Raw genomic sequence first — 27,898 nt, forward strand, 5'->3', positions numbered from 1 at the left:
ATGGAAATTTCTAGTGTTCTCTTGATTTTTATTATTCTAAATCATTTCTTCTACACCACCCCCCCCCCCCCCCCCCCCCTCTCTCACTCTCTCATGTGTGTATGTTTTCTTTTCACATGATCTCTATAACCAAGAAAATAATGAACACTAAGGGTCTATTTGGAAACTATTTTTGAAAATAGTTTCTGTTCTTTAGAGCAGAAAACATTTTTTTAACTTTAAAAATAACATTTTTCTAACTTAAAAAACATATTTGACAAACTTTTTTACTAACTTAAGTTTTTTAGAACAAATTTAAGGTGTTTTCATGTGTTTTTTTAGTGTTATAAGAAACAATTGAAAACACAGACTAAACTTTGGGAGCATTTACATTGTACATAAATGCACAGTATCTTTAATATTGGTTTCAGAATATGATGAGGTTGAGTTTGATATTACTTCCTCATTTCTAAATGAGAGAAGAAAAAATGTATGATCTTTTCCATTGTTCATAAAATGACGATTTTCTCATGTTAATGGGACAATTGGTGGGGAGTTGTCTTCTCTCGCCTTCAATGGGAATACTGCAGTTTGCAGAGTGATATGTGGAGTGCTTTCACAGTGATTTTGGGATTTCAAGCCCTCTGAATTGGATTAGATGAGTTCCAAATACTGCTATAGTGTATCACAGAAAAACAGGATTAAAGAAAGTAAAATCTAAGGAATAAAAATGTGTTTTTCCTTGTTTAGTGGAATGCCAAATGAATGTTGAGGAATATGGCAATTTATGTGTAACACAGAAATGCACCTTTTTAGACATATCATTTCTATGTTCCACATGATTCTATTCACATCATGAAAATGCTAACCATGAGTCATGGCATAGGAAGAGGGATGTGATAGTTCTTAGAATCAACAATGAGAATGCTATGGTATCAATAAAACCAGCACAAAGGGAGAATTCTTTTAGAAAGAGTAATATCCATCCTATCATTTAGCAGTGAGATATGTATTTGAAATGTACTTCAATTTATTATTCAATAAGAAACATACAAAAAAAGAGATGTTTTATGTCCATGGCTTCGCACTTATCTTTTTTTTTATTTTTTATAATTTGCTACTTCTTTGCTGGGTATTTGCTAACTTCCAAATATAAATAGATAAAAACCTGAGATCTCTTTGGCCATTCACTTCATCAATAGGCACATTCTTTTTAGTAATTTTTGCCAGAGACTCAATGTTCTCATTAGTGTTTTTAATCATAGTTCTTCCTTTATATGTCAAAGAGAAAAGAGAACATTTCAACCAAAATTTTTGAAGATCCAATATTGCCTTTTTCTTGAAGAGCAGCAGATACTAGCTTAGGATAGCAATGTGATTTGGTTGGTAGAAGCCTTATTTATTTATTTTTAATAACATTTTTCTTACTGTAGTTGCCAAACTACACAAAAAAATGTGCTGGCCTTTTGATGGATCTCCTTATCCATTCAACCCTTTTCTGTTGAATGTTACATCTGGTTCCAATTTATACAACTGATTTCTTGGTTTTGGTTCCACTCTTTTTTCAGCAGATTCAGATTCAGATTTAACGCCAGTACCATAAGGTTTTTACCTGCTCGTTCAGCCTATTGAAGTAAGTATTCCTTCTCTTTTAAATATCTTGAAGATACCAACTATCAATCAGCTAATATATGTGTTAATTTGACATACATGAATTAGTCATGCAGGAAATACTGTTTTATCTTCAAATACACGTAGACTCTAGTTACAGGAATGAGTCATAAAAATTGTTTGACATGAATGTTGTTTCTATGCAACAGAATTTAATTAATAATAATTTTGTGCCATACAAAGGAACTTGTAACTAGAATGTTTGCTTTATACTGGATAGTATAGCCGGGAATTAGCTAGGAAGTTATTAATTTCAAGGCAGTTTAATTTCATCATCCTCAATGTCTTCTTGACTTTCTGTCTATTTTAAAACAGATGTGGCCTTAGCTCTAGTTTTAGTTTGTTTTGCCTTTTAAAAATTGATTATTCTATTGAGGGGACACAAATTTTGGATGTAGTTCTGATTGCCAATGAAATGGTGGATGAGAAAAGGCATTCATCCGAGGAAGGGGTTAGTCTTTAAAATTGATTTTGAAAAAGCCTAGATAATGTGGATTGGGGTTTTCTAAATCACTTACTAGAAAGAAATGGGTTCAACACAAAATGGAGGTCTTAGATGAGGGCTTGCTTGTCCTTAACCTTTGCGATCCTAGTACATAGAAATGACAAAGGATGGGTTAAGGCAACCAAAGGTTTATGACAAGGAGATTCTCTTTTTTTTTTTTTTTGATTGGAGACAAGGAGATTCTCTTTCCCCATTCCTTTATAACATTGTGGCTAATGTCTTAAGTAGGATGTTGCTGAGAGTAGAGAAGCACCATTTATCAAAAACCTTCATAGTGCGTAGGAATAGAATTAGAGTATTTTTTTACCTTTTTTCTCAAGCTGATCTTATTGGTCTTTGGGCAAATATCAAGACTTAAGACCAGTTAGACAAGAGTACTCTCTTTGGTATCAATTCAAGTTAAGATCTGATTTCTAGGTTGACCTTGATGCTTGAATGTAAAATCTTAGATTGGCTTTTAACTTACCTGGGTCTTCCATAAGGGGGAAATGGTTTGGGTCACCCCTTTTCTTCTCCAAGGAGAGTTGGGCTTGTTGCTTGTCGAGAACAAAGGTATGGAAATTTAGTGCAAAGAGGTTCCCTAACAATAGTGCCAATTCTCGGCTTGGGTTGACTCTTGGTTTAAACAAAATCTAGAACAAAATTTCAATGAGGTTCTACTAGTTCAAAACTTTAAACCAAGGTGGTCATTGAAACTCCTAGTTTTTGAACCAAAAATAAAAAGAATTAACAACTATATAGTGGTTAGGCCATCTCCACAAGGACAAACGTTGTATCAACTATGCCAAAGGTATAAGCTTGGGGTTGTGTGAGCAAAGTGAAGAAGGAAACAAAAAGGAAAAATGAAACAACTATAATTTTTTTTTGTAAATTTTTAGGATGGGGAGAAAATCTAAAAGAAAAGAAAATGAACAAACTTCAAAGCAAGAAGATAGTTGAAATTTCACCTCTTAGGCTCAACTCATACACAGGGTCTTGAACCAACGCTTGCGACTTGTGGGTCAAACCAAAGGTTCACACCTAAGGGAGTAGGTTCTAGTTGACAAGAGCATCAACCTCCCCAATAAAGGATCCACTTAGTCTAATTGCTTTTTTTCGAGTTCTCGTAGTTAGATGATCTAGATGGGTTAATCCTCACATCAAAAGGCTTGTTTATGGTCTATTAGACTAGCAATGAAGAAGCGGGAACATGCGGCTTCGGTTGTGTGGTTTGGGCCTTCGCAACCCAAACTGCATATCCTTGTTTCTCCCCAGAGGTACTCCTTTTGGTCCTCGTAGCCTTGATTTGGTTGAGTGGAAACTCCTTTTGGTCCTCATGACCACTCACCCAAGAGAGACCCCTTTTAACAGTAAATAGCTAAACCAAAAGTAAGGTGACTTGGGAGTTGAAGATTACAACCCCTTTCATGATTAGTGAAGTAAACAAACACAAATAGAAAAACAAAACACAAGAACATGAAAATTGAAAGATAAAATTCTATATAAATAAAAAGAGCATTACAAAAAGAAAAAAGGAACCACACCTAAACATCCTAACTTATTGCTCTCCTTTGGAAGAGAGAGAGAGAGAGAGAGAGTAAACTATCGACTCCTTATTATTCTCATTCTAGATAGATTAAACTATTGACTCCCTCTTATTATTCCCCTCTGAGAGAGTTGTGTACTATTTATAAGTCTTCTATTTATAGGTAAAAATCTCCTTCCTCCCTTATTGCTCTTAAGCTATCCCTCTTAGCTATGCCTCCTGTCCATGCCAACGATGTAACATGTTCATATAGCCATTGATTACAAAATGTTTGTGGGAAGTGTGGGACTGCGACTCCTTTCTTTTCAGTGCAGTGACATAGTGGTATGGATAGATTGATCAAATCTTCAGGGGCATTATTTAGTTGTGTAGCCTTGATCAGTGCATAATGATCGAAAAATGTGGTTTGACGACAAGGTGGAGCAATTAAGGCAGTGCGCTGAAATGTAGGCTTTAAGGTGCGGTTCATAGGTGGATGAGAGAGAGGGCGCTTTAATGAGGTGTACTGTTATTGACCAAAATTGCATGCCTCGAACTATTGGTGTGCGCTACGTTTTATTATGAACAATAGTGCAATTATGGTTGTTGAGATGCGCTTTTGTGAGCCTGATGCAGGTTGGAATGAAGTAGTGTGCTCCCTTCCTTAGCGTGCTTGACATTGCACAGTAGTGATCACCCAAGGGAAATGGGTTATTCACTCGCGCATCCTTACACAATTTGGGCAGAGTCCCTTTAATGCGCTTGGTGAAGCACACGGTGTAAATTGGGCTTCTAAGTGCGCAATCCAAACTGCCATTGGAAGGTGTGAACTATAAGCGTGCTTCTCTCAATGCGCGATTAGAGTTAGCATTCCCAGAGCACGCAATTTAGACTTGGCTCATACTAGTGCACTTTTTGGGGAAATTGGTGCAAATTAGGGTGTGCTATGAGTGACAATGCACTCCATTTAGGTGCTTTTTGTTCATGAAGTGTTGGAAGTGCGCCAAACGTGTCTTAACTTTGCAAAATTTTCACAAAACACATCAAATGAATTTTTCTAAGGTTTTAATAACAATCTGAAGTTGGGCATGTGACATGTCATAAGTGCCTCAATCATACTAAAGTTAGCTTTCTTGGAGCCATCTTAATATACAATCTGAGTTCTCATCAAGGAAATCTAAAGGTAAGCGTGTTTTAGGATCTAATGATTAGCAAAATTTTGAGGAGATTAGATGGGTGGAAAAAAATCTTTTTGTCCCTAGGGCATAGAATAACTCTAATTCAATCATACTTGTCTCATGTCTCTAACTGTTTCTTATTTTTTTCGAGATTCCAACATTAGTAGCTTTAAAGATTGAGAAGTTGCAAAGCGATTTTTTTGGTTGGGGGCTTGGGAGGGCAAAAAGATCATCTTATCAGTTAGGTTCTAGTGTGTTGGTCTAAGGAGCTTGGAGGTTTAAGGTTTGAGAATATTTTTGTGAGGAATTGTGCTCTCTTAGAGAAATGGCTTTTAAGGTTCCTTAGGGAAAGTTCTGCCCTTTGGCATCAAGTTTTTTTGAGTATTTATGGGATACATCCTAATGGATAAGATGCTAATATTCTAGTCATAGGGTCACATTGGTGTCCTTGGAAGTATTCCAAAAGTTTTTTGTACACACTCGTTTTATGGTGGGTGATAGTGAGACTTTGTTTTCAAAATATTTTTGGTGGGGAAATCAACCATTTTATTCACAATTTTCAAGTCTTTATAGAGTTGTCATTGTTAAAATTTCACCATATCAACTAGCCTTTGTAACTCTTCTTCTTTTTCTTGGAACTTAACTTCCATTGCAATCTTACTTATTTGGAAGTTGAGAACCTTCAAAGACTCATGTCTTCACTCACTCTTGTGCATTTGTCTCCATTTGTCTCATATGTGAGAGCTTGGTCTTTATCCTCTTTAGGCTTATTCTCAATAATATCATTCTTTATGGTTTTATCCAAAATATCAGATCTAATTGCTATCTCTCCAACCAAATTTTTATGACAAGACCTTTGCTTGGTTAGTGGTGTACAAGAAAGTAAATACTAATGACATGCTATAGTCGAGAAGACTTTTCAAATTCCTTAATCTTGATTGGTGCATCTTACGTATGAGTAGTGGAGAGTCGATTGACCATATTTTTCTGCATTGCCCGATTACTTTGGGGCAATGACACAATTTGTTCATATAAACTAGAATGGATTGAGTTCCAACTAGGAGTGTATGCGGCATGATGATCATTTCATATAGGGATTTTGGGAGTCCTATTGGAGGCAAATTGCTTGTCTCACATTGCTTTGGATTGTGTGGCGAGAGAGAAATGCTTGGATCTTTGGGGATAAGTGGAGAATGGTAGAGATGTTGTGGTATCTACTTCACTTTTATTCCTCTTTTTGGACCTCTCGTACGGATGCCTTTAAATGCACTTCTCTCAATGTTATTCAACTCAAGTGACATTTGGTGTGTAAAGCAAAAGGGTTTGGGCAACAATGAGAGAAACTTAGTTAGGGATTCAGGAGATGACATCTATGTATATCCTTATGTAGAGTAAACCATTTTGTATAGATATCCTTGTATAGTGGAGTTTAGTCATACTTTGAACAATTTTTTGTAAATTCTGGGGAGGACTCGTCATCCTTCTCATGTACTTTTTATCAATAATTAATACATCTTTTGTTTTTTATATAAAAAAAATGATTATTCTGCCAGCTTGTCCATGTGGAGCTTGAATCTAACTTGGTGGTTCTATTTCTAGATTCAGTTGTATTTTTAGCTATAACTTATTGGGTCATGCTGTTTATGCATGATCGACTGTGCTTAATTCTATATACGTAATGGAGCTGGTTTTTGTAATTTAGCTTATTCTTATTGTCTATTTGTTACATTAACTTGGAGCTTGTTGGTTAACACATGGTTTGATTAAGATTATTGAATTAAACTTGTTTAGGTGAAATCACAATGAGTGTTACTTTTCAGTGTGTATCTCTACTTTCATGAACATTATAGCTCTTGTTGATGTCAATTTCATTCAATTAGTAAGCATTTGTTTACATGTGTGAGTTTCTATAATCCTATGTGGCTACATGTTTGATCCTTTACATCTAGAAATTTTAAAATACAGAGGCTGAGAAGGGTCTCAATAAGGGGTATTGACACTTAAAAAAAATAGTGATAGGGGAAAAGAAAGAAGAAAGAAAAATCAATTAGAAATCAATCAAAAGAAAAGACATCTTTAAGTTCCTTACCTTCACTTGTTCACTTCACCAGCATCTTCTCACTATATCAATAGGATGTCTTTAATAGTTATGTTCTTACTCCAACAAGAGGATATATCTAATAGTTGTTTACATGCTCCTCCAAGAGGGACATCTCCTTATCATATTATCATCATATGAAGATATCTTCTATATTTTTGTGGAAGATGTTTAGTGGCATAGCAATCAGATGCTTCATGCTTAACCAAGCAGGACAAAGAGAGCCCAATTGAGCTTTGGGCTTGGTACACCATAGTGGTGGGCTTTGCATGCCTTGCCATTGGGTATGTGAGATAGTCTAAGGATTATGTTTTTCTGGCCAAATTTGGAGGCTTGCTATATGAAATAGGCCTAAATATTGTTAAGTTCATTTGGATTGGATTGAGAGGGAGATAAGACCATTTGATGGGTCACATTCCACATTCACTGCATGCTTCTCTAAAAGAATAAACTAAGTTTAAACACGATCCTGTCCTATTGCTTCATGTAAACATGGTACCATCTCATTGTTTCATGTAGATGTGGCACTATTTTCTTGGTTGGTCAGTTAATTAGCTTTTCTCCATAAAATCCTTATAAATAGGTCTAAGAAGTCACCATTTCAAAGATTGAAATTCTTGTTGTCGAAAATTAATTCTTTCCATTTCAAAAGTATATTGATATTAACTACAATTTTCTTAAACCCCAATTAAGTTGTCTTTCACTTTGCTCAACTTTCAAAGTGGTACACCTCATCATCCATGTGGTTGACCCTGTCTTATAGTAAACATTTTGGTGACTCCACCAAGACACTTGAAGATAGTGACAACACAAAGTAGCGCACAAGATAATGAGGCAGAACTAAATGAGTCTTCTCATCACCAACCTTGTGCCCTAGACTACTTCAAGGTTGATTGTGACCTAGTTCAAACTCTTAGATAAATTAAGAGCCAAATCTTGGAGCACCTTCAGTCTCAAAGTTTCTTAAGTCATTGCTTCTGATGGTCTTTCTGCTATTAGAACACCACTGCTTGCAGTTGCTTCTCATCATCCTAGAAGGGATACTCTCAAAGGAGTAGTTTACCCAAGCTACACTAAAGTACAGGTCTAAGTATAAAGAGAGAGAAAAAGACACTTAGCTGCTACAGCTTGAATATGACATTTGTTTATCATATCCCATTGAACCAGCTAGTCACCCCTTCTTACTTGGGTATTTCACCCTGACCTTCATTCCATCCAATGGTCACATCAACAAAGCACATCAGCATCTTCACAATTTATTGATGCTCTCAGTATTCATGGTTTAAATCATGACCTTCACTTTAGAAAGTTCTTCAAGTTCCTTATTGATAGGACATATTCATGGTACTCCAACTTAAATTCTGAGTTAGTTCACTCACAGGATCAAATTGAAATAGTGAATCTTTTCCATAGCAAGTTCTTTAATGTAGAAGAGGATCTCATGGTCCATGTCAGCGGCTTCCATCACAGGGCAATGGATGGTTATCAGCCTATCTTTGAGAATTGTGCTATGCTTCAACTTCTAACATTCTCTAGGTCTATGAAGCTCGAGCCTCACTAATGCTTCCATCAATGGAAAATGAAGTAGAATTTGGGAAAACGTCACCTTATGTAAGTTTGATTGTTAGTGTTCAACCTTGTGTGATGAACCATTGGTTAAAGTTTCATGAAGACCTAGCATCATCTCACCATCATACATTGAAGCCCCCCACCCCCCTCCTTCTCCCAAACTTGTTACTTACCAAGCTTTAAATGCGAGTTTGACAAGTTTGAAGACTTTAACCAATCACTTCAACTCTTACCAGACCAGTAATTAGTATCTTCGAATTTTTTAGCCTTTTTGATAGGTTTTGGAAGCTCAAAAAGAGCAGAAATGACTTAGCTTAATGGTGGAAGTTGAGCTGTAGGAGTAAAAATAAGCAGTCCACCCAATCAGACGAAGTAAACCCCTTTGGGAGTTCTTGAGGACTTGTGTATCCCAATGGGCAAACTTAGTTATAGTGCTAAGAATGATCAGTATCAATTCTCAGTCTGCCTGAGTGGACTTGTAAGCCTCAAGGGGTGAGATTAATGAGACTACCTGCCATCATGGTTTCTGAAAGGAGAGACTATAGGCATGCCCAAAGAGATGTACTTCACGATGAGCAAAGTGGGGATTAGTGCTCTTTCCAACACTTCAAGACCTTGTTGTTTGAAGTGTTTATATTTTGGGTTCTGGGCTGCCACTTGTTGCAAGAAGAATGGTTACTGGATAACAAATTTTGTTACATATGAGGGAAAAAACGGGTGTATGAGAACAAGTAGAAGACAGAGTGAACCAAGAAGCTTAGGCCTTACACTCCTGTTACCTTCTCTTTTCTGTATTGGACTCCTTTGTGTTTTTAAGTAATAAGAGTAGTTTCCTTTTACTGTATTCTTCTTGTTTTTCTGCAATGGGGAGTAGCTAAACTCTCACTAGTTGGAGCTTGGGGAAGCTGTGATTGCAATCTGCTATGGGTATTGCCACTTTGTTTATGGGTTTAGTGTTTGAACTTGATATTCTGGTTCAGAAAACTAATTTTTAGAAAATTGCATTGTTGTGGATCAAAATTAGTGTTAAGGGTTCCACGAGATTTTGGTATTGCTCTTAGCTTCCTGAGGTTGAGGGAATATCAGTGTTTGATTAAACCATTAACACCTCTTTTGAATCTGGTTGCAATTTTGACTTGAAGGGATCATTCTGAATTAAATCTCAGGCACTTTTGTGTTGATTTGAGCTTAACTGAATATATTCCTCTGCCTCTAACCTGACTATGGGAGGTACAGAGATTCTTTTTAGGAATTGAGATACTCCAGTGGGTATAAGTGGGTGGTTCTGAGTTTCAAAATTCCACAACATGATCCATCTATTTTCCTCCATCTTTGTTTTTTGACTGTTGGAAACAAAATCCCTGTGGTTACAAAACTTCTGGGTACTATAATTGAGGTCTGTGTGCTTAGGGATCCAGCATCTGAGTTATCATTTGAAGTCTAGTTATACTCTGACATGTGTATTTGATTCTCTGATTCAAGCAAATTTATCAAACAAATTCCAAATTTTTTGACACCAATGTCAATATGTGAGAGATTCACCATATGCTACTTCGCTCTAAGGAAATTTCTGTCCCTTTTGTTACTCTGGTTCCCATGTTGGCTTGTCAATTCCATGATGGTCATATAACATTTTCATTGCTGGAGCCACTTTGTTTCCGAGCCTCCGTTCTCTGTACTACAAATCTCATCCTCAATCTGAAAATCTTGCCAGTCAACCACATGGGACAGATCTAATTCATATTTCCTGAGCATAGATACATAGAACACATTGGGGCTGGGTTGCTTGGTTGTTTTTATTCCAAATCTGATGGTATCTTTACATGAGGATGCTTTCAGAAACAACCACAAGCATCAAAATTTTGAGGATCTCCTTCTGCGATCTATGTAGCTCTTTTGGCGATATTGAGCTGTTTTAAGCCCATTCTTAATCACTCTGATCTTCTCTGTGGTTTCAGGGACAATTTATGGTCCTATCAAGTGGCTATCTGATGACTCAACCCAAGGGAGGTCTACAAGGTCTCCCATAAGCTTCATTTAACAACATGCCAATGCTTGTTTGAAAACTGTTATTATAAGCATACCCTGCTAAGAGTTGACAGTCTCTACAACTGCCTACCATTATCTCCAAAACCTGAATAACTGTTTCTTACTGACCATATGACTGAGCATATCTTCCAATGTGAGCTCTCACTTGTTTTCTTCTTCATCATCTTGTACATATTCATCAGTTAACTCTCCCTTTTGAGTAAGGCTTCTGAGACTCTGACTACAGTTTTGTGATGAATAAGCTCTGATTAGTGTCTATCATTCAACACTTGTTCTGCTTCCCCAAAATCACATTTTTATTTTTGAATTATTTAATGTACCATAGGAATTCTGTAAATAACCTGGGAAGGCTGGGAGGGTATCCATAGATGGCGTCATATTGGTAGTGTGCTGATGGAGCATGATGCGGTAACCTCCATTAAGTTTCACCTTCACATTCCTTTTAGCAGGTTTACTATGATATTCTCTATTGTCTTGGATGCTAACTGCTGCTAAACCATGTCAGGTTTCAAGATTTTTGCCTGCGAAATGGAGATGAGGAAAAGGCGATGGAGTTCTTGAATGCTGGCGCTGGATGCAGCTGCAGTGGTGCTATCATTAGTTATCAGTTATCAGGATCACATGAAATATTCATATTCAGGGTATGAACTAGCATTGATGCTCAATTTGCAGACTTTATTCAACAGAAATTCGTTGGCACTTTGAGCTCAGTCCCAAACTTTGAAGTATGCATAATTGCGTCACTCTTGTTTCTCATCGATCATACATGCCTCCTTCAATTTGGGGAAACAATAAATACAATCAGGTTATAATCTTTTACAAAACCAAAGGGTGCACTGTAGAACACTTACTGCTAGATTGGTTGCCTGGAAAATGCCAGAAACAAAATGAAAATTTACATCAGTTTTCATGTTTTTAGAAATTTTGCAGATTTTCTTTGCAGTAAATCCAGTGAAGTGATTAATTACATATATCATGGATGGATCCAATAGAAGATGAGTAGCTGATGCTGATGAAGAAAGCCACGATATCTGAGGCCTGGATAAGAGAAGGCATGGTGTTCAACTTGGAACTGCTGAGATTCCACCTCAAAGCCTGGATTACATTCTCTCATAATTGAGCTTATCTGACTGCAGACAAGCACAAGAATCAGGTAAATAATGATGACTCTCTGAGAGCTCTTATAAACAAAGCCTCAACATCGATTCATGTGAAATTTTTTTGACAATATTTGCCACACAGCCCTTATAAATAGAGCTCAAAATTCAAATTTGATTAATTAAAAAACCAAACTTGAGCACATCAATGCTCAACCTTATTAAGACAGAAATTTAATCAAACGTTTAGGTTATGTTTGATTCCCGAAAAAACAAAAATAAATCTTTATATACTATTTAAAATTCATTATCTTATTTTACCTTTTAATATGAAGATTAAATAATTTGAGAAGGTCGATGTTTTTCGTAGTAAAACCAAAAATGGAGGTGAGGAGGAGCAACCATGGTAAATAAGGGGAAGAAATGTAAGTAGTACCTTGATAAGCATATCTGTTGGCAGCCAAGCAGGAGCAGTTGGAATCCCAACCCATGCAATCTGTAAGAGAAGTAGTAGTGTTATAGTCAGTCTAGATACAAAACTGAAAGAGATGGAGCTTTCAAAAGATTTGAGATCATTCAAATTGGGGGGTTCTTGTTTACAAGGGATTAAGCTCTCTTACTGTTGAGAACTGTAAGCTAGTAAAACAAATGAAGAAGACATGGAAGCAAAAGAAAAGCAAATTAATCAAATATGAAAGAGTAGAGTGAGGATGAAAGTTACTTACAAGGGCATACTCTCCTGTCTCAAAAATACGTAAATCCAAGACCTGAAACACACATTGAGGCATCAAGGCAAAGCAGTTAAGAAGTATAATATACTTGAAATGGGCTGCCTCCCTGTCTCAATTCTGAATTCTCACCTCACCCCGGTCTTCATAGATGTAGTCCAAGCCCTTGTAATAAGGCGGATGCCCAACAGACAAATACTGAAATTTGAAGCAAAGGATTTTCAAAGGAATGAATGAATGAATGAATCAGATATTTTGTATAAACATAAATCCAAAGGCACTCCCCCTTCCTTCCTGAGATTAAACAAACAACATGCCATTTCTTCTAGACATTGATCAAGTCAGCTTACATTGATACTATTAAGATACTTCTCCTTGTCCACCCTCACTATTTGGCCTTTCTTCACTGCCCATATCACAAATCAAAACTGAAAAATAAGAACCCACCCCACCATCAATTTTAAAACCAAGAAAAAAACAGAAGCCCAGAGATACTCACTGGAATAGACAGGTTTCTTGGGATACTTGGGAGCAGTGGTGGGAGGCTGGGCATTGGAGGAGTCTTGCTGGGTGTTGGATTTTGCAAGCTTCTCCTTGTCGGGTTCCGCGGATTTGACTGCCCTGATCGAAGTGAAACGAAAAGGGCTTGGTCTTGGGGTTTGTGGGAATGAAGATGAGAAGCATGACAAGGAGTTGTGTGAGAAAGTTGAAGAGAAAGCCATGGAAGATGATGAATGAAGCACTCCTAACTTCCACCTCAACAAGCTGTGATTTTGAGTCTTGGGTTTCAGATAAGCATTTTTAAGGTAAAAATCCGTTGCTTCGCGCTAACTTCAGCCAATCAATTTCTACCAACCACATCACCGTTTTCAGGGTCTGCTTAGTTATTATGAGAAATAGAACGGGGTATTATTGTGATTTCGTTCCTTGGACATAATTGTGATGTTGACGTGGCACATTCTAATTGGAGGACGTGGAATTAACAAGTTTGTAAGAGGAGCCAAAGCAGCATAACTTTCCTTTTTTTCAACACTCAAATCTGAAATTGATTTAGGAATAACAATGGGGTGAGTTTTACTGACAACCTACTTTGTCTGCTTCTAATGGGATGAGTTTGAAATTAAATAAATAGGTTAAGGATAGATTTGAGATTTTTTTCAAAATTCCGGATGGATTCATGATGAGATCAGATATTCTTTTATCTCTTACCTCAATTATATATAAAATTAATTTAATTTGATTTGTATTTTCTTATTTTTAATATATAATAATAATAATAATAAATACTTTTTAATAAAATAGGATATAAAAAATTATAATATTTTAATTATTTATAAAATATAATTTTAATGTAATTAAAAAATTTTAAAAATTTTGCAAAAAATTAAATGAGGTGGAGCAAGACGGGTATGAGAATTTCCCATACCTACCCTGTTTAATTTTTTCTATGGGATGAGAATGAGAATTATTTTGAATAAATAGGGTAGGTTTGGAATGGGGGTAACTCATTTCGAACTCGTCCAATTGTCATCCTTAATTGTTGTATATCAAGAAGACCTTGGATGAAAATTTTATTTTGGTGGAATTAACAAAATAATAACAATAAATAGGAAAATATCTTTTAAGAGAAAGGTTAAGTGAGGTGTAACAAAAATAATTGATAAGAAAAATTGTAGAGTATTTATTCGGTATATATTATGATTTAGACCAAAGTATATAATGAAATTTAAGTACAAATATATCAATATCAAATTATATATAGAGGTTTAATTAGTAAGTTTATGAACTCCCATTTTGCCAAGTAAGAATGAGAATTGTGCAGGAAATAAAGGTTTAATTAGTAAGTTTATCACTTGATGTGAGATGTGACATACAAAGTTTTTAGTGTGCCATTTTGAATCTTCTCTCCAACTAAATGGCAATCAATTTCTATGTGTTTGATGTGTTCATAGAAGATTGGATCGACTAGAGTGTGTAAAGCAGTTTGATCGTTGCAAACAACATCACAAGTTTGTGATACTTAATATTCAGATCCTTTAAAAGGTTGAGCAACCACATTAATTCACATATAGCATTAGCCATGGACCTATATTTAGCCTCGATGGAAGACTTCGAAATAGTATGCTGCTTTTTAGACTTCTAGGAAACTAAAGAATTTCCAATGAAGTTGCAGAAGCTACTTATAGACCTTCTACTGTCTGGATATGAAGCCTAATTCGAGTCTACAAATCCTTTTAGCTCCAGGGTAGAAGATGATCCAAAAAATAATCCTTGTCCCACCGTTCTCTTTATGTATTAGAGTACACGATACACCGCTTGCAGATGTGGAACCCTTGGCTTGGCTAGAAATTAACCTTATAATGGTGAGATACAACATCTTTCCAATTATTATCCTATATTGAGTTGTTGTCTAATAGTCAAGTCTAGCAACTCTTCCTCATCTTGAGATAATTTTACATTAGGTTTCATAGGAGTTTTATGCGTATTATAGTCAAAGTAGCCATTGTCTAATAAGAGCTACAATGCATAGTGACATTGGCTAAGAGAAATGCCCTTTGTCAATTAAACTACTATAAGACCTAAGAAATATTTTAATTAACTAAGATCTTTAAGCTTAAAATGATCATCAAGAAACCTTTTAATCTCTTCTATTTGTTTGGCATTATTACTAGCTATGACTATGTCATCCACATATACCGAAAGGGAAAGAAAAGAAGTTCCAATAAATGAGGGGTAAAAAGAGAATTATCAATGACTAATTGCTAAAAACCTTTGTCAAGCAACATAATGGAAAACTTGGAGAAACATTGTTAGGAGGCTTGCTTCAGGTTATATAGCAATTTATGAAGCTTATAAATGGCATTAGTGGGCAAAGGCTCCCCTTCACGGCAATAACCAAGAGGTAAGCACATGTATAGTTCCTTCAAAAGATCATTGTGGATAAATGCATGGCTTTCATCGAGTTGGGTGATACTCCAACCAAAAATAGTAGTAAGAGAAAGAAAGACTTTTGCTACAATAAGCTTAGTAACAGGAGAAAAGGTATTTGGGTAATCAAAACCTTCTTGTTGAGTATGTCCATCGACCACAAGACAAGCCTTGTACTGTTCTAAAGTCCTATCGATGTGATAATTTTGTAAACCCATTTACATCCAACTATGTGCTTACTTGGAGGTAAAAAGGCGATAGACCAGGTTCCATTACTTTTAAGAGCCTACAACTTGGTAGCCATGGCTTGTTGCCACTTAGGAACAACAACTTGGGAATAGATGGTTGGTTCAACATGAGAAGAAATAACATGAATAAGGACACGATGTGTTAGGGAGAGTTTGTCATAACCAAGACCTTGAGAGAGTGGGTCAGAATTCGAGCAAGGAGAGGAAAAAACAAAGTAGAAACATAGTCATAGAGATAGGAGGGTGATTTGATAACTCGACGAGATCGAGACTCGGTAGACTTATTGTTGTTATGAGAAGAAGATATTGGAATTGAGCCCCTAAAAACAAGACATGATGTAGCAAAGTCAGACTTGCCCCAATTAGGACATTGAGTCTTGTTTATATGTTAGCAATTTTGTTTCAATTTATGTTTAAAAGTCTTTTTAGACAATGACTTGCTCTCCATTGAAGATCAATGATTGTTGTTCGTTCAACCACAGACACGTTTAAAAAGGTTTGACTTGTGACATATAAAACTTATTTGAAGTATAAAAGGTTCGGTATCATTTTTTGACGTAAATTGTTTCAAAATGATTTTTCAAAAGTAATAGGGGTTGCTCAAGCAGTTAATCTCACTCAAGCGATCAACCCGCTCAAGTAGTATGGACCGCTCAAGTAAAGCGCTTAAGTAGTCTAAATCTGCTCAAGTGGTCATGATAATCCTATCAAGTTTAGAAATGTATTTTGAATGAATTTTACTCAAAACTCTAATTTGAAAACTTAAGATACCGAAATCCTAATGGCTTTTGCCTATAAATACCTCTTTTATAACCTTTTAAGGGTTAGAGATTCAGGTAAAGAGATCATAGAGATCTTAGAGTTTAGAGACCTTTCATTCTTGAGAAAGAGATACTCCTTATGAGAAAGCCTTATTGGCACACCATTCCCGATCTCTCACTTAAGGATTTGATTCTTTGAATTGTGGGTTGAAGACCTTAATCCCTTCGGAGTGACCGAATGATGTATTAGGAAGCAACAGGGAGTTACCACGTAGCGGACGTGGATCAAGTTATAGGTGTTGGAGAGTAAGTCTTTAGGGTAAAATGACCAAGTAAATTTGTGTAACTTGATTTCAAATAGTGGATTTAGATTGGTAGGTCTTATGCCTCGTGGTTTTTTTATCTCCACAACTTTGTGGGGGTTTTCCAAGTAAAAATCTTGTGCCTCATTATCTACATCTTTTATATTTGATATTCTATTTGAATTGCCTAGAATGGGTCAAATTGATTAATCCTAATATATTGTAGGTCATTTTAAAAAGGTGCATATCTATTTATTCTTGCTTATATTTTGTTTGATGACATTGATCATCTTAAATGGATTGGTTAATCGATTATTAAGATTGTTGGATTGGTTATCTTGGTGATTGTGGTAGTCATACCTATAACTAATCATTGATTGATTTTTTAGGATTGTTGTTGAGTTTGCTAGGTTGGTTATTTTTTGAGGTTATTGTTATCTTTAACATATCTCAACATATATTTTAGATATTAATAATTATATTATCTTTATTCCTAACTAATTGCAGGGTATCAATCATATTTTTATATACCTAAAGATTTTAAGTACAATCATTTATTTATTTCGAACATCCCTATTATCTCTCTATATAAAAAGTTGGTTATAATTTACAAATATTGTTTTTAAAAATTTTAAATCACCCATCACACACACCCCATCCCCAACCCCCTCATTTAGGTGTTTCCTATTGGAATTTTGGTTATTATTCGAGTAGTATGAGTACGATACCATTTTTTTAACCCCTTACCATCCCTTTTATGCATTGACATTGATTTGAACATTCAATTCATATGTCTTACATTGGACATGACTGGGGTGCATTAGGAGTTGCACGGAGGATAAAAGTCATGAGTTCCTTGTATGTAGATAAGTTGTCCACAATCAATTCATGAATTTAGGCAATTTAGAAGAAACTGTAATGCATTACCTCCTAATTGAATGGATGACTTGTCTTGGCTATTGGGATGAGTTTCTCATGGTGAGTGCACTAGTGTATGTGATGCTCATTGGATAGGACCAACAATGAATCATGATGTAAAGTTATCGATTGTCATGATCCACTAAACTACTATACTGTATGAACTTTCAATCTTGAGCTAAAATCAGTAAGAGACTTTGACCTATAGGTGAGACCCTAAAATGACCATGTATTCCTAAAAATTGGGTTACTATTAATGGAGGCTGATAGCAATAGGTATTCTCAATAGAGGCACCATGATATCTTGTAGGTTTGAGACAATATGTTTCCTTGAGTGATCTATACGACATGTAATCATGAAATCTATGATAATAGTAATTCCTTTATTGGAATTTGATATGAACTATTTGAGTTAGAATATGTTCGTTGATCACATAATAAGTGGGGTTTGTAACTTAGATTGGAGAGATAATCTTGATAGGTGATAACACTACCTTGTTAGATTATGGACACTAGTTCATGAGGAGTCTACATGCAATGGATAGTAGGTTCTAGACCTAAGTTTCATTTTTTTTATTATTTAAATAAGGTATTGGAGTGCGAAGGATTCTCTATAGCGGGATGTTGAGTTAACCTCACAATTGGATTTTAAGGGAACCAGCACTCCTGTGGGTCCTAATTATCCCTGTTTTGAACTCATATACTATAATGACACGATTTATGAGGGTTGAATTAACTCTAGGTTTACTCTTGTACATAAGGGCATTTTGGTAACTACGTAAGATTGCAATGGGGATGGTGCAATTGGAACCTTAAACTAGTAAAACATTAATGTGTAAAAATTTGGAAAGATGTTCATACTATTAGATTTTGCCTTTAACAAATACACCCAAGTGAAACGTGTATAATCATCAACAATGGTGAAATAATTGGCAAGACAAATCAAATAGAGATGAAGAATTGAAAGGCAAATGGCATTGTTTAGCTAAATAAATTATACATTTAACATTAATATATGTGTGTGTATTAGAAGTGTTTTTTTGAAAAACACCTATCTTGTGTTTTTTCAAAAAGTACTATAAATAATTTTTCAACTTTTTAAATGTTTTCTCTAAATTTTGTCAAACGCTTGAATTTACTTTATTTTTTTATTTTTTATTTTTTCATGCTAAAAATGCTTTGTAAAAGCACTCCCAAATAGACTTTTAACCTTGGAGACTAATTGTTCCTTTGATGGTGCTTTTAAAAAATACTTTTAAAATTTACAAAAATCACTTCATGGAGAAGCATTTGATAAGAGATTCTTTAAAAAAAAAAAAAAAAATCAACTAAGTATTGTAAATAGAAACATTCTTAAATGCATTTGAGGACTCAATCCTACTAATATGCAAGGTTTTTCGGAATTTTTTGGAAACCATGCATCCCACATCGGACAAGTATACTATCAAAGCAACATCCAACTACCTTATGCCAAAATGTAGCCTAATGATATGGGCAAAAACTTTGAGCAAAAGTTTTTTTTTAAAAAAAAAAAGAAAGAAAGAAAGACAAAATTAGGCTAGGTTGGTTCAACCATTTCATGATCCAATCATTGATCAATCCTATTTAATACTAATTTGGTCATTCTCGGTATAGAAGGCGAATCGAAGTGGACTAGGTTTAGTTGATGTTTTAATTGATTGAACTAATCGATTTGGTTCTATTTCTAAATCATTGATGCCAACAATGAACTAAGTATGATAGTGTGGACACATATTTTTCACCTTCATCCAAAGGTAAATCAATGGGTCCTCATTCAATGGTGACACCAGGACCTTAAAGGACGTTAATATAAAAAAAAAAAAATTAAATGGTTACTGGTTTGGAATTACCACTTATTTTATTTATTTAAAAAAAAAAACAAAATAAGATAGGAAATCCTAAAAGCAACTCCATGAATGGATAAGGCGAGTTCACGAACCAAGATACATTCAAGTGTTTGTTTCGAAATGAAACGGAAAAACACTTAAGAACAAACACAAAGATCATAATAGAATCTGATGATGATCATGTGTTATAGGAAGGTACAATCATATGTTGTAGCACCCTCTAAGCTTGTACACATATGGTATTCAGTAAACGAGTGGATGAAATAAGACGTTTCAACAATTAACCACTGAATTTATAACAAATGATATATTACATAAAGACACAAAGGTTATGGTGGATTTCATTTAAATGAAGAATAAAGATAAATGGAATTTATACACATCAATTACTAGCAATGAACCAACTAAGTGTCTGTATTTTCAATCTCCATATTTATATAATTATTTTTTAAAATAATTTATAAAAAAATAAAAACCATTAGAATATATTTTCAGAAAACACCATGTTTATTTTCTATTAAAAAATATCAAAGTGTAAGTTTGTTGTTTTTAAGGAAATAAAACTATTTTTAAAAACAGTTATCCCAGTAGCCCGACAACAATCCAATGGGTGGGTGGATGTTTTTCGTGTTTTAATTTATGGTTATCCAATCTAATTCTAATTGATGGAGAAAGTTCTTCGGTTTCATATTAAAATATAATATTATTTAAAATTGATTTAGAAATGAATTAAAATTAATTTATAGTTAGCAATAATTAAATTATATGTGGTTTTAAAAAATTGATTTAGAGCTTAATTAAGAGTTAATTAGAATTACACAATTATTAGAGATTAGATTATAGGTGGTTATCTAAAATTGGTTTAGAAATTAATCAAAATTAATCTAATCAAGTAAAGTATCTGTTAATTTAGAATTAATTTGAGTTGAGGACAATCTTGGTATTTTGATAAGAAAAATTGGCTAACTCAATACTTGAGTCCTTTATACACTGCTAAACAACATATTAAATAATTTAAAATACAAAAAAGTGCATTTTGACTCACTAATTTGAAAAAGTATAAAAAAAAAAAAAATCAAACTTTTATAAACTAACTTTATTTGGTATATTTAAAAATATTTTAAAATACATATATTTTTTCATAAGTTAAATAATTATTTTCTAAAATACAATTTTAATTGATAATATTAAATAAACTTATCAAAAAATTAATTTATCATTTTAATTTGATAACAATATCTTACAGATACAAATCATTATAAAAAGATTCTCCAAAATTCTCAATGTCTATATTTTAAACTTTATAAAGTTTTTTGAGTTTGAATTGTATTTTTAATTTTTAGAATTTTTATTTTATTGATCTCAAATCAATTCTCACAATAAATAAAAAAAAATAAATAAATTTAATAAGTTGTTTTCTATTATTTCTTAAATTTATTAATCTTTTATACAAAGTTGGTCGTGTCCTCTTTGATCTTCTCTCTCTCCACGATTTTGCAAAAATGGTAGGTAGTGATGGAGAGAGAGAAATATGTATTTGATTATGTCATTAACCCCATACCCTGATCCATGGGAGTAAAAAGATTGTGAAGCTGCGTGGTTGGTGGTTAAATTTCGTTTCTCTCTCTATTACATGCTATGAACTACTCTGCTCTCAGCCGCTCCTCTGCGCTTCATCTTCCTAATCTTCACTCCACCAACCCCACCAGGTTCCGTCAATTCTCCTTTTTCTCTAAGCTTTCAGCTGGGCATTTCTTCGAACACGTTGACGTGTTTTTTTTGTTCTGGGTTTTCTATTTTTTTTCAGGTCTGTTTCTCTCTCTATTAGGAGCTGCATTGTCACTCAGAATGATGCCATTGAAGGGCAGAGCCTCAACTACTCGGTCACCACCCGCCTGGGCCAACTCACTCCCATTCTTAAGGACTGTTCAATTCGGATTCCTTCCGGACAGTTGTGGATGCTTCTTGGCCCCAATGGTTGTGGTAAATCTACGCTTTTGAAGGTATATTGGATTTTTATTGTTTTAATTGACCTTTTGTTTTTGGTATGGATTATGTTGGACTGTTGTTTAGTATATTGATGTGCTTGTTGGAAACGAAGGTACGTTTGCTGGATATGATTTTTTGGAGACAAAATCAAAATAACAATACAAAACACAGAAATCACATAGCAAAAGCAAAAGCTGGTATTAAGAGGCATGGATTGCTTGAATTGGGCATTTGATATTTCACCTGTATAAATGTAAAGGAATAAATAATCATAGGTTGCACTAATTGGGTTGTGATGCTAATTCTGCAGATTTTGGCTGGGCTTCTGAATCCGACCAGTGGAACTTTGTATGTGAAGAAGCCCAAGAGTTTTGTTTTTCAAAATCCCGACCATCAGGTCAGTTTTTCACATGCAAATGTATATGTGGGCGCACACGCGTGGGTCTGCACACACACACACATATATATAGGGAAGATGTAGAGTTTGAGGGTATGGTGTTGCAAGGTTCAACTAGGGGATGGTGGATGTGGCCACAGGTCTTCCAATTTAATTATATCAAATGCGTTATAAGGTACTTATTCAAAGATCAAGATGTTAAGAGTACACATGGGTGTGTATCTGTTAAGAATGGGATTTAAGCTTGAAGAGTTACTAAAATCCATTTTTTTTCTCCCTACAATCTAAGAGCTATGAAATTTGTATGACTTTATGGTTGTGCTTAGTTGTATTGCACAGAAAGGATCAGCTTGGGTATTTTAAAAGGTTCAGAGATCAATCTGGGAACTAGGAGAATTAAATATCTTGTAATTATTAAATCAATATCCGTATAAAGGTCCTAGTATCAGCATAATGCTTTATCCACCTTGGTCCTTTTTGAGGGGTTTCAAAAGATTGAGTGCTATACCTTTTTTTGCCAAAGTTCTTGAGTCATTTCACAGCTAATTTTAGTTCTTGAATTCTGGAAGGGCTCAAAGATTGAGCCAAAATTCAAAACATTTCTATCTTTTATGCATTTCTGGTGAATTTTCATTCAAGTTAAGAAACAGATCATTCAATATCAAACACATTTACACTGAATTTGTCTTTTTATTCATTTTCTGCAATCAAATTAGTAATGGTTGAGTCAGAAACCCGTATATTATTAGTATCACTACCAATCTATGCTTATCATTTATCAAGTCAGTTAAAATATAATTAAGATTTCTGTAAAATTTTCTTGCTACCAACAACCCTATATTTGTTTTTTTATCTTGTATATATGTATTAGTCATAATTTCTTTTGGCTCGGTGTGATTCACTCACTTGTATGATTTGTTCAAATATTCTGCTTGTAAGTGTCCATTCCTTTAAGCTACTTTAGATAGCAATGATTGGATTTCGTGAAAGGGTTTGATGATAAAATTTTCAAACCTTTCCATTTCTATGATGGACTCATATATTCATAAATTAGAAATAAAAATGCCATGTCAAATTAAAGTATAGTTTGTTAAGTGTGCAACAATGTTGCTCCTGGGAAAAAAGGGCTGTTGAAAAATAACCTTGGGATGAGCTTGTAAGGCCAGAGATGGTTAGACACTGCTATAAGCCTCAGGATGAGTCCAGGCCTTGAAATGGCTGTATTGTGTGGGATACGTTAAGCCCTACTGTCTACCTCTGGATGATTAAGTCCCAAGTTGACTCTGAACATCAAACCACCTAAAGAGGATTAGCTTGACCTCATTGACAGCCAATTGGTTTTTAGATGAGATGGCTAAGTCCTTCATCCTGACAAGTGGTATCAAAACCAGGTCATAGGTTCAAGTTGTAGGAGTCACATATTGGGGGAGGAATTGTTAGGTATGCAACAATGCTACTTCTTGGGAAAATTAACAAAAATGACCTTGGGATGAGTGTACCATATAAAGAGGATTAGCTTGACCTAATTGGCAACAATTGGTTTTCAGATGAGATGGATAAGTCCTTGATCCTAAATAGTTTTTATCTGGGTCATATTTTCTTGATAAAGATTTTGGATTTGATATGCTAAAGTTTGCAGCTTCTTGACCTCTCATGATACTAATAGAGAAAAAGAGTATGGCTATGTGCTTTCTATAACAGTTTGCAAATGGTAGAAAACCACGATGAACTTCATCTGCATTGTTTTCCTGCATGGATCCTTTTAAATCTGGGCGCCTTCCATACCCTTTGTCTTCTTCCTTTTGTTCACTCTTTTTGGATGTTGCTTGTCTTATTTGTCTCTCATTGGGTTGAGTGACCCAAATTTACCTGAACAAGCAATACCCCACTGCTATAAGGTTCTTCCTTGAACTCTTTTTCCTTACTTCCGGCCACTTCATGAAACTGCTCTTTTACTTTTGTCAAGTTATGAAAAAGCTGGCTAAGGTCAAGTATACCTGTAACTGATAAATTTAAGCAGAAAGGACCAAAAAAAAAGCGCCTCTTAGAGCTTGAATTCCATATTTTTTGTTTTTTTACTCTGGATGGGAGTAAGATTTAGTTGGTAACTAATTTTAATATTGTTGAGTGTCTTTTTTGATATAACATGTGGTGACAGATGCAAAGAACTCAAGAGAAGAGTACCATATGATTATTTTTCAATTTAGTTCTGGGACCTGTGAATGAGTGAAGATTAGATAATCCCTGCTTTTCTAGGGAATGAATTCTTCCGAAGAACTTAAAAGAGAATGAAATTTCATTACAATTATCTCCATTATGGACTTAAAAATTCTGCTGTCTTGTTTCAGGTTATAATATGACACTAGGTTTTAAACCATCATAGACAACATGCCCAGCATGACCTTTCATGATTTTTGACATTCATATAGATTGTGTATCTGGTTTGTTACAGGGGATGAAATTTTTTCTCCCTGTACAAATTTGGGAGCTAGCTTGGGGTTTGTCCACATAGTTGTCCTAAATTTGTATTCCTTAACTTTTACAGAATTTCTTTTTCCCTCTATTGCTGCTGAAAAATTTAATTGGCAGTCTCTTTTTATTTCATCCTTCAGTTATCATGCTGCCAGGTCAGCACAGATTATTGATGGCCAGATATTAGTTTCAGTTAACAAACAATTGGCATTAGATACCTTCTATATTGTTTTATAAAGCCTGTCACATTTCACTCCAGCTCAAGTTTTTCCTCCTTTATAATTGCCTCCTTAAATATATGTTCACATTTTAATAAAAACTGCTTAGCAGCAGTACTCTGCTGATGCCACAACCACCAGCACCATTTCCTCTGCTGCTGCCACTACCACTGCTAGAACCATCCCCTCCCTTCTGTCACCGCTCCACCACCGTTACAGTTGCAGCTGCCACCCATCAATACCACCCTGCAATTGTTTCTGGTTTTCAGAATTAGAAATGAGATGTAGTCATTAACTTTTTACTTTTGCTTCTCAAAGAATAAGCAAATAAATAGTTATTGTTGATTCTCTGGAAAGAGGATGAGGAAAAATTTGGAAACCTACCTCCTCCTGCCTGTTTTGGTGCATTTGGAAGTAGAATAACCAGAGGATTCTTGAAGGGGTAGAGATGTTTAAAGGCTAAAACACTCTTTCTTGGAACACGGTTTAGTGCTCAGGGGCTTTTTCTTTGAGGAGAATTTGTCTCTATTAGATTTCTTAGACAGGATGAGGATTTTTCACTCAGTTTGTGTGGCTGTGTTCTGCCCTGACCTTTTTTGTTTCCTGTCTTGATTTTGGATATTTCTGTGTACCCACATGCACTAAGGTTCTCCCCCTTGGGCGATATATCTATATATATTCTTATAAAAAAAAAAGCGTAACTGAATTCTGAGTTTCTGATTCATTTTTCTTTTTGAACTTTTTCTTGACTGAAAGTAGAGAATACCAATGAGTTCTAGTTCCTTTATGTTGGAAGTCCAATCTCAATGCTCCATCAAGGCACTTACCTGGTGATAGGTGTTCTCTTCAGCATAATAGGTTTGGTAGACATAAGATAGGGTAGGGTGGGGCAGTGAAAAAAAAATCAAAATCAAACATCAATGTGGAAAAAGGGTGAAACTTGGTAGCAAAAATGAAAATTTTGATAAGAAACATAGGGAAATATGTTTTGTTAGATTAGGTTGGGGTGAGATAGGTTGCCAAAAAGAGGATGCCAAACTATTCAATTCCATGCCTCATACTGATTGGACATGCTACTAATATATGCAGTTCACTTCCAAACTAAAATTATAGAAACTGCAGATCACAATATGCATATTTTGACTGGTTGGGATCCTTTTAAGGCTGTTTTTTGGGCCTGTTGGTTTTTGGGTCTCTTTCTTTTTCTTTGGCCTTTTTGGTGGTGGGTGTATAGGTTTGTATACCTTGAGTCGCTTTTCTGACGTCTCTTTATAAATGAATTTATCTTTACTTATAAAAAAAAACAATATGCATATTTTGACCTACAAAATACTTTAACTGGGTCAGCTCACACTTTATGCCTCAAATGATTTTAGGTAGCTATTAGTAACAGAATAGATGACATGTTCATGTGTCTTTGTTGAAGCTTAACATGAAATTCTCACATTAATTTTATCAAGGCAGCATCTTCCATGTTCTGCAGGTAGTGATGCCTACAGTAGAAGCAGATGTTGCATTTGGCCTTGGTAAGTTCAACCTGACAATTGAAGAAGTCAGGTCAAGAGTGTCGAAAGCTCTGGATGCTGTGGGCATGTCTGACTACATGCAAGTAGGTTGTATATTATGCTCTCAATTATAGAAGCATAAATTATATTTTATGATTACTTTTCTTCTGTTGAACTTTTCAGCGACCTGTTCAGACACTAAGTGGTGGTCAGAAACAAAGGGTTGCCATTGCTGGTGCTTTGGCAGAAGCGTGTAAAGTACTATTGCTAGATGAGCTCACAACATTCTTGGATGAAAATGATCAGGTATTATTACTTGATAGACTGAGATTTTCTTTTATATCTTCTTGGGCATCTTTCTGCTTGGATGTGCCTTGGGCTGCAACTGTATGTGCTAGGTGCAAATTTAATACAATTAATTCCTTGTGATGTGATCTTTTGGTCAGAGAAATCACCAACACATTAAAATTCATTAGAAAGAAAAAGATATAAATGACAAGTTTTTTGAAAGTGACAAGTCGTACAAAAGATGAGTTTCCTTTTCTCTCAAGACTAGGAAAGTTTTTTGTTTTAATGGATAAAATGACTACATACTTCTGCACTAATATTTTATTAGAAGAATATCATGTTTGTTGAAATAACAATGGGTAGATCTTTTAGCCTCTAGTCATGAGGTGTAGGGAGGGTATAATTGGACTGCAGGACCCTGATATAGTGTTAATTGGCTACCTGCATATATGGCTTTCAATTTTCTGATGTTTACCAGAATTTACATTCTTAAGGAAAACTCGTTTTGCTTGAAGAGCTGTTCTTAAAATAAGTTTCCAGAGAGTGCTCATCCAAACACATCTCCAGGTTTCCACTCAGCATTTTTGTTCTTCGATCCTGCCTACACTCTTTCTCTTGTAATGAGAACAGGGATGAACGGTTGTATAGTGTTTAACTTCTGTAAGATATTGGCATTGTGCATACACTTCACTGACATCAAAATTACCTGTGACATCTTTATTATGAACGAAGATCCATCTAGTCACCGGGCCATAAAAACCAAAATTGTACCACTATAAGCATTGTCTAAACAAGATGGTCTGCCATTTTTTACCAGGTTGGGGTGATAAAAGCAGTGAAGAACTCTGTGGATAGTTCAGGAGAAGTGACAGCATTATGGGTGACGCATCGTATGGAAGAACTTGAGTATGCAGATGGTGCTGTGTACATGGAAGACGGGAGAGTTGTAATGCATGGTAATGCTGCAAGCATAATGGATTTTGTTAAAGCCAGGCAATCCTCCTACCTCAACCAATTGAAACTTAAATGACATTGTTCTTTCTTGTTCTACTCATGCTTCTCTGTTTTGTTCCTCCTTCATTTCCTTTCAATTGATAAAGAGAACTTACAAGAAAAGCAACAGAGGAGGTGTAGCCCATGTAAAAATAGGGTGTATGCCGGATAGGACACATGTGTTGAGTGATAGACACATGCATGGGCATCAAAGATCAGGGATATTTGTGCCCTTCGACGCAGATATTTCTATTTATAATGTGATTATTTTCATAGTTGAACTGTGCTTTATACTCTAGAATGGGTTTGGTGAGACTCCATATATAGAGGAGTTCACTTTTTTAGCATATCACAACCACTATATAGGAGGAGTTAGTGGGTATTTGCCCAACTCTTGGCTTTTGTGTTCTGTTCAAACTCTTGGGTCTTGGGTGGGGGTCACTACCACCACCACCACCACCACCACCATGATCACCAACACTCAAAATCTCAAATATTTTTGGCAGATTAGTTTATTATTCTATTTGGGTGGGTGACACACTCCTCCAATCACATGACAAAAAGGTGTTCCAAAATTTGATCAACTTGGGCGAGTGGAGATTCAACAATGGTTGGCCAACTGTGAGTTGATGA

General features: G+C 35.1%; 2 protein-coding genes across 2 annotated transcripts; one reads left to right on the plus strand and one right to left on the minus strand.

Annotated features, from left to right (window-relative positions):
- Nucleotides 1–11,197: 11,197 nt before the first annotated feature.
- On the minus strand, nucleotides 11,198–13,140 carry LOC117912331 (NAD(P)H-quinone oxidoreductase subunit O, chloroplastic). The gene is made up of 6 exons (XM_034826884.1): nucleotides 12,878–13,140; nucleotides 12,729–12,784; nucleotides 12,511–12,576; nucleotides 12,376–12,417; nucleotides 12,087–12,146; nucleotides 11,198–11,683 (listed from the first exon to the last, which is right to left on the minus strand). Exons 1-6 carry the CDS (start codon nucleotides 13,098–13,100, stop codon nucleotides 11,654–11,656), a joined length of 477 nt encoding a protein of 158 aa, XP_034682775.1. The 5' UTR covers nucleotides 13,101–13,140; the 3' UTR covers nucleotides 11,198–11,653.
- Nucleotides 13,141–20,890: 7,750 nt separating this feature from the next.
- LOC117913682 (ABC transporter I family member 10) lies at nucleotides 20,891–27,551 on the plus strand. The gene is made up of 6 exons (XM_034828733.1): nucleotides 20,891–21,112; nucleotides 21,211–21,406; nucleotides 21,703–21,789; nucleotides 25,963–26,088; nucleotides 26,168–26,290; nucleotides 27,090–27,551. Exons 1-6 carry the CDS (start codon nucleotides 21,042–21,044, stop codon nucleotides 27,300–27,302), a joined length of 816 nt encoding a protein of 271 aa, XP_034684624.1. The 5' UTR covers nucleotides 20,891–21,041; the 3' UTR covers nucleotides 27,303–27,551.
- The last annotated feature ends 347 nt before the right edge of the window (nucleotides 27,552–27,898 follow it).

Source organism: Vitis riparia, chromosome 4 (assembly GCF_004353265.1).
Source record: "Vitis riparia cultivar Riparia Gloire de Montpellier isolate 1030 chromosome 4, EGFV_Vit.rip_1.0, whole genome shotgun sequence".
NCBI lineage: Eukaryota > Viridiplantae > Streptophyta > Magnoliopsida > Vitales > Vitaceae > Vitis > Vitis riparia.

Coding starts and splice junctions, on each gene's coding strand:
- LOC117913682 (XM_034828733.1), top strand. CDS start 21,042: ATGAACTACTCTGCTCTCAGCCGCTCCTCTGCGCTTCATCTTCCTAAT. Junction 21,790..25,962: donor TTCAAAATCCCGACCATCAG/GTCAGTTTTTCA, acceptor CATGTTCTGCAG/GTAGTGATGCCTACAGTAGA. Junction 26,291..27,089: donor TCTTGGATGAAAATGATCAG/GTATTATTACTT, acceptor ATTTTTTACCAG/GTTGGGGTGATAAAAGCAGT.
- LOC117912331 (XM_034826884.1), bottom strand. CDS start 13,100: ATGGCTTTCTCTTCAACTTTCTCACACAACTCCTTGTCATGCTTCTCA. Junction 12,785..12,877: donor CAAGAAACCTGTCTATTCCA/GTGAGTATCTCT, acceptor TGATATGGGCAG/TGAAGAAAGGCCAAATAGTG. Junction 12,147..12,375: donor AGACAGGAGAGTATGCCCTT/GTAAGTAACTTT, acceptor CTTCTCTTACAG/ATTGCATGGGTTGGGATTCC.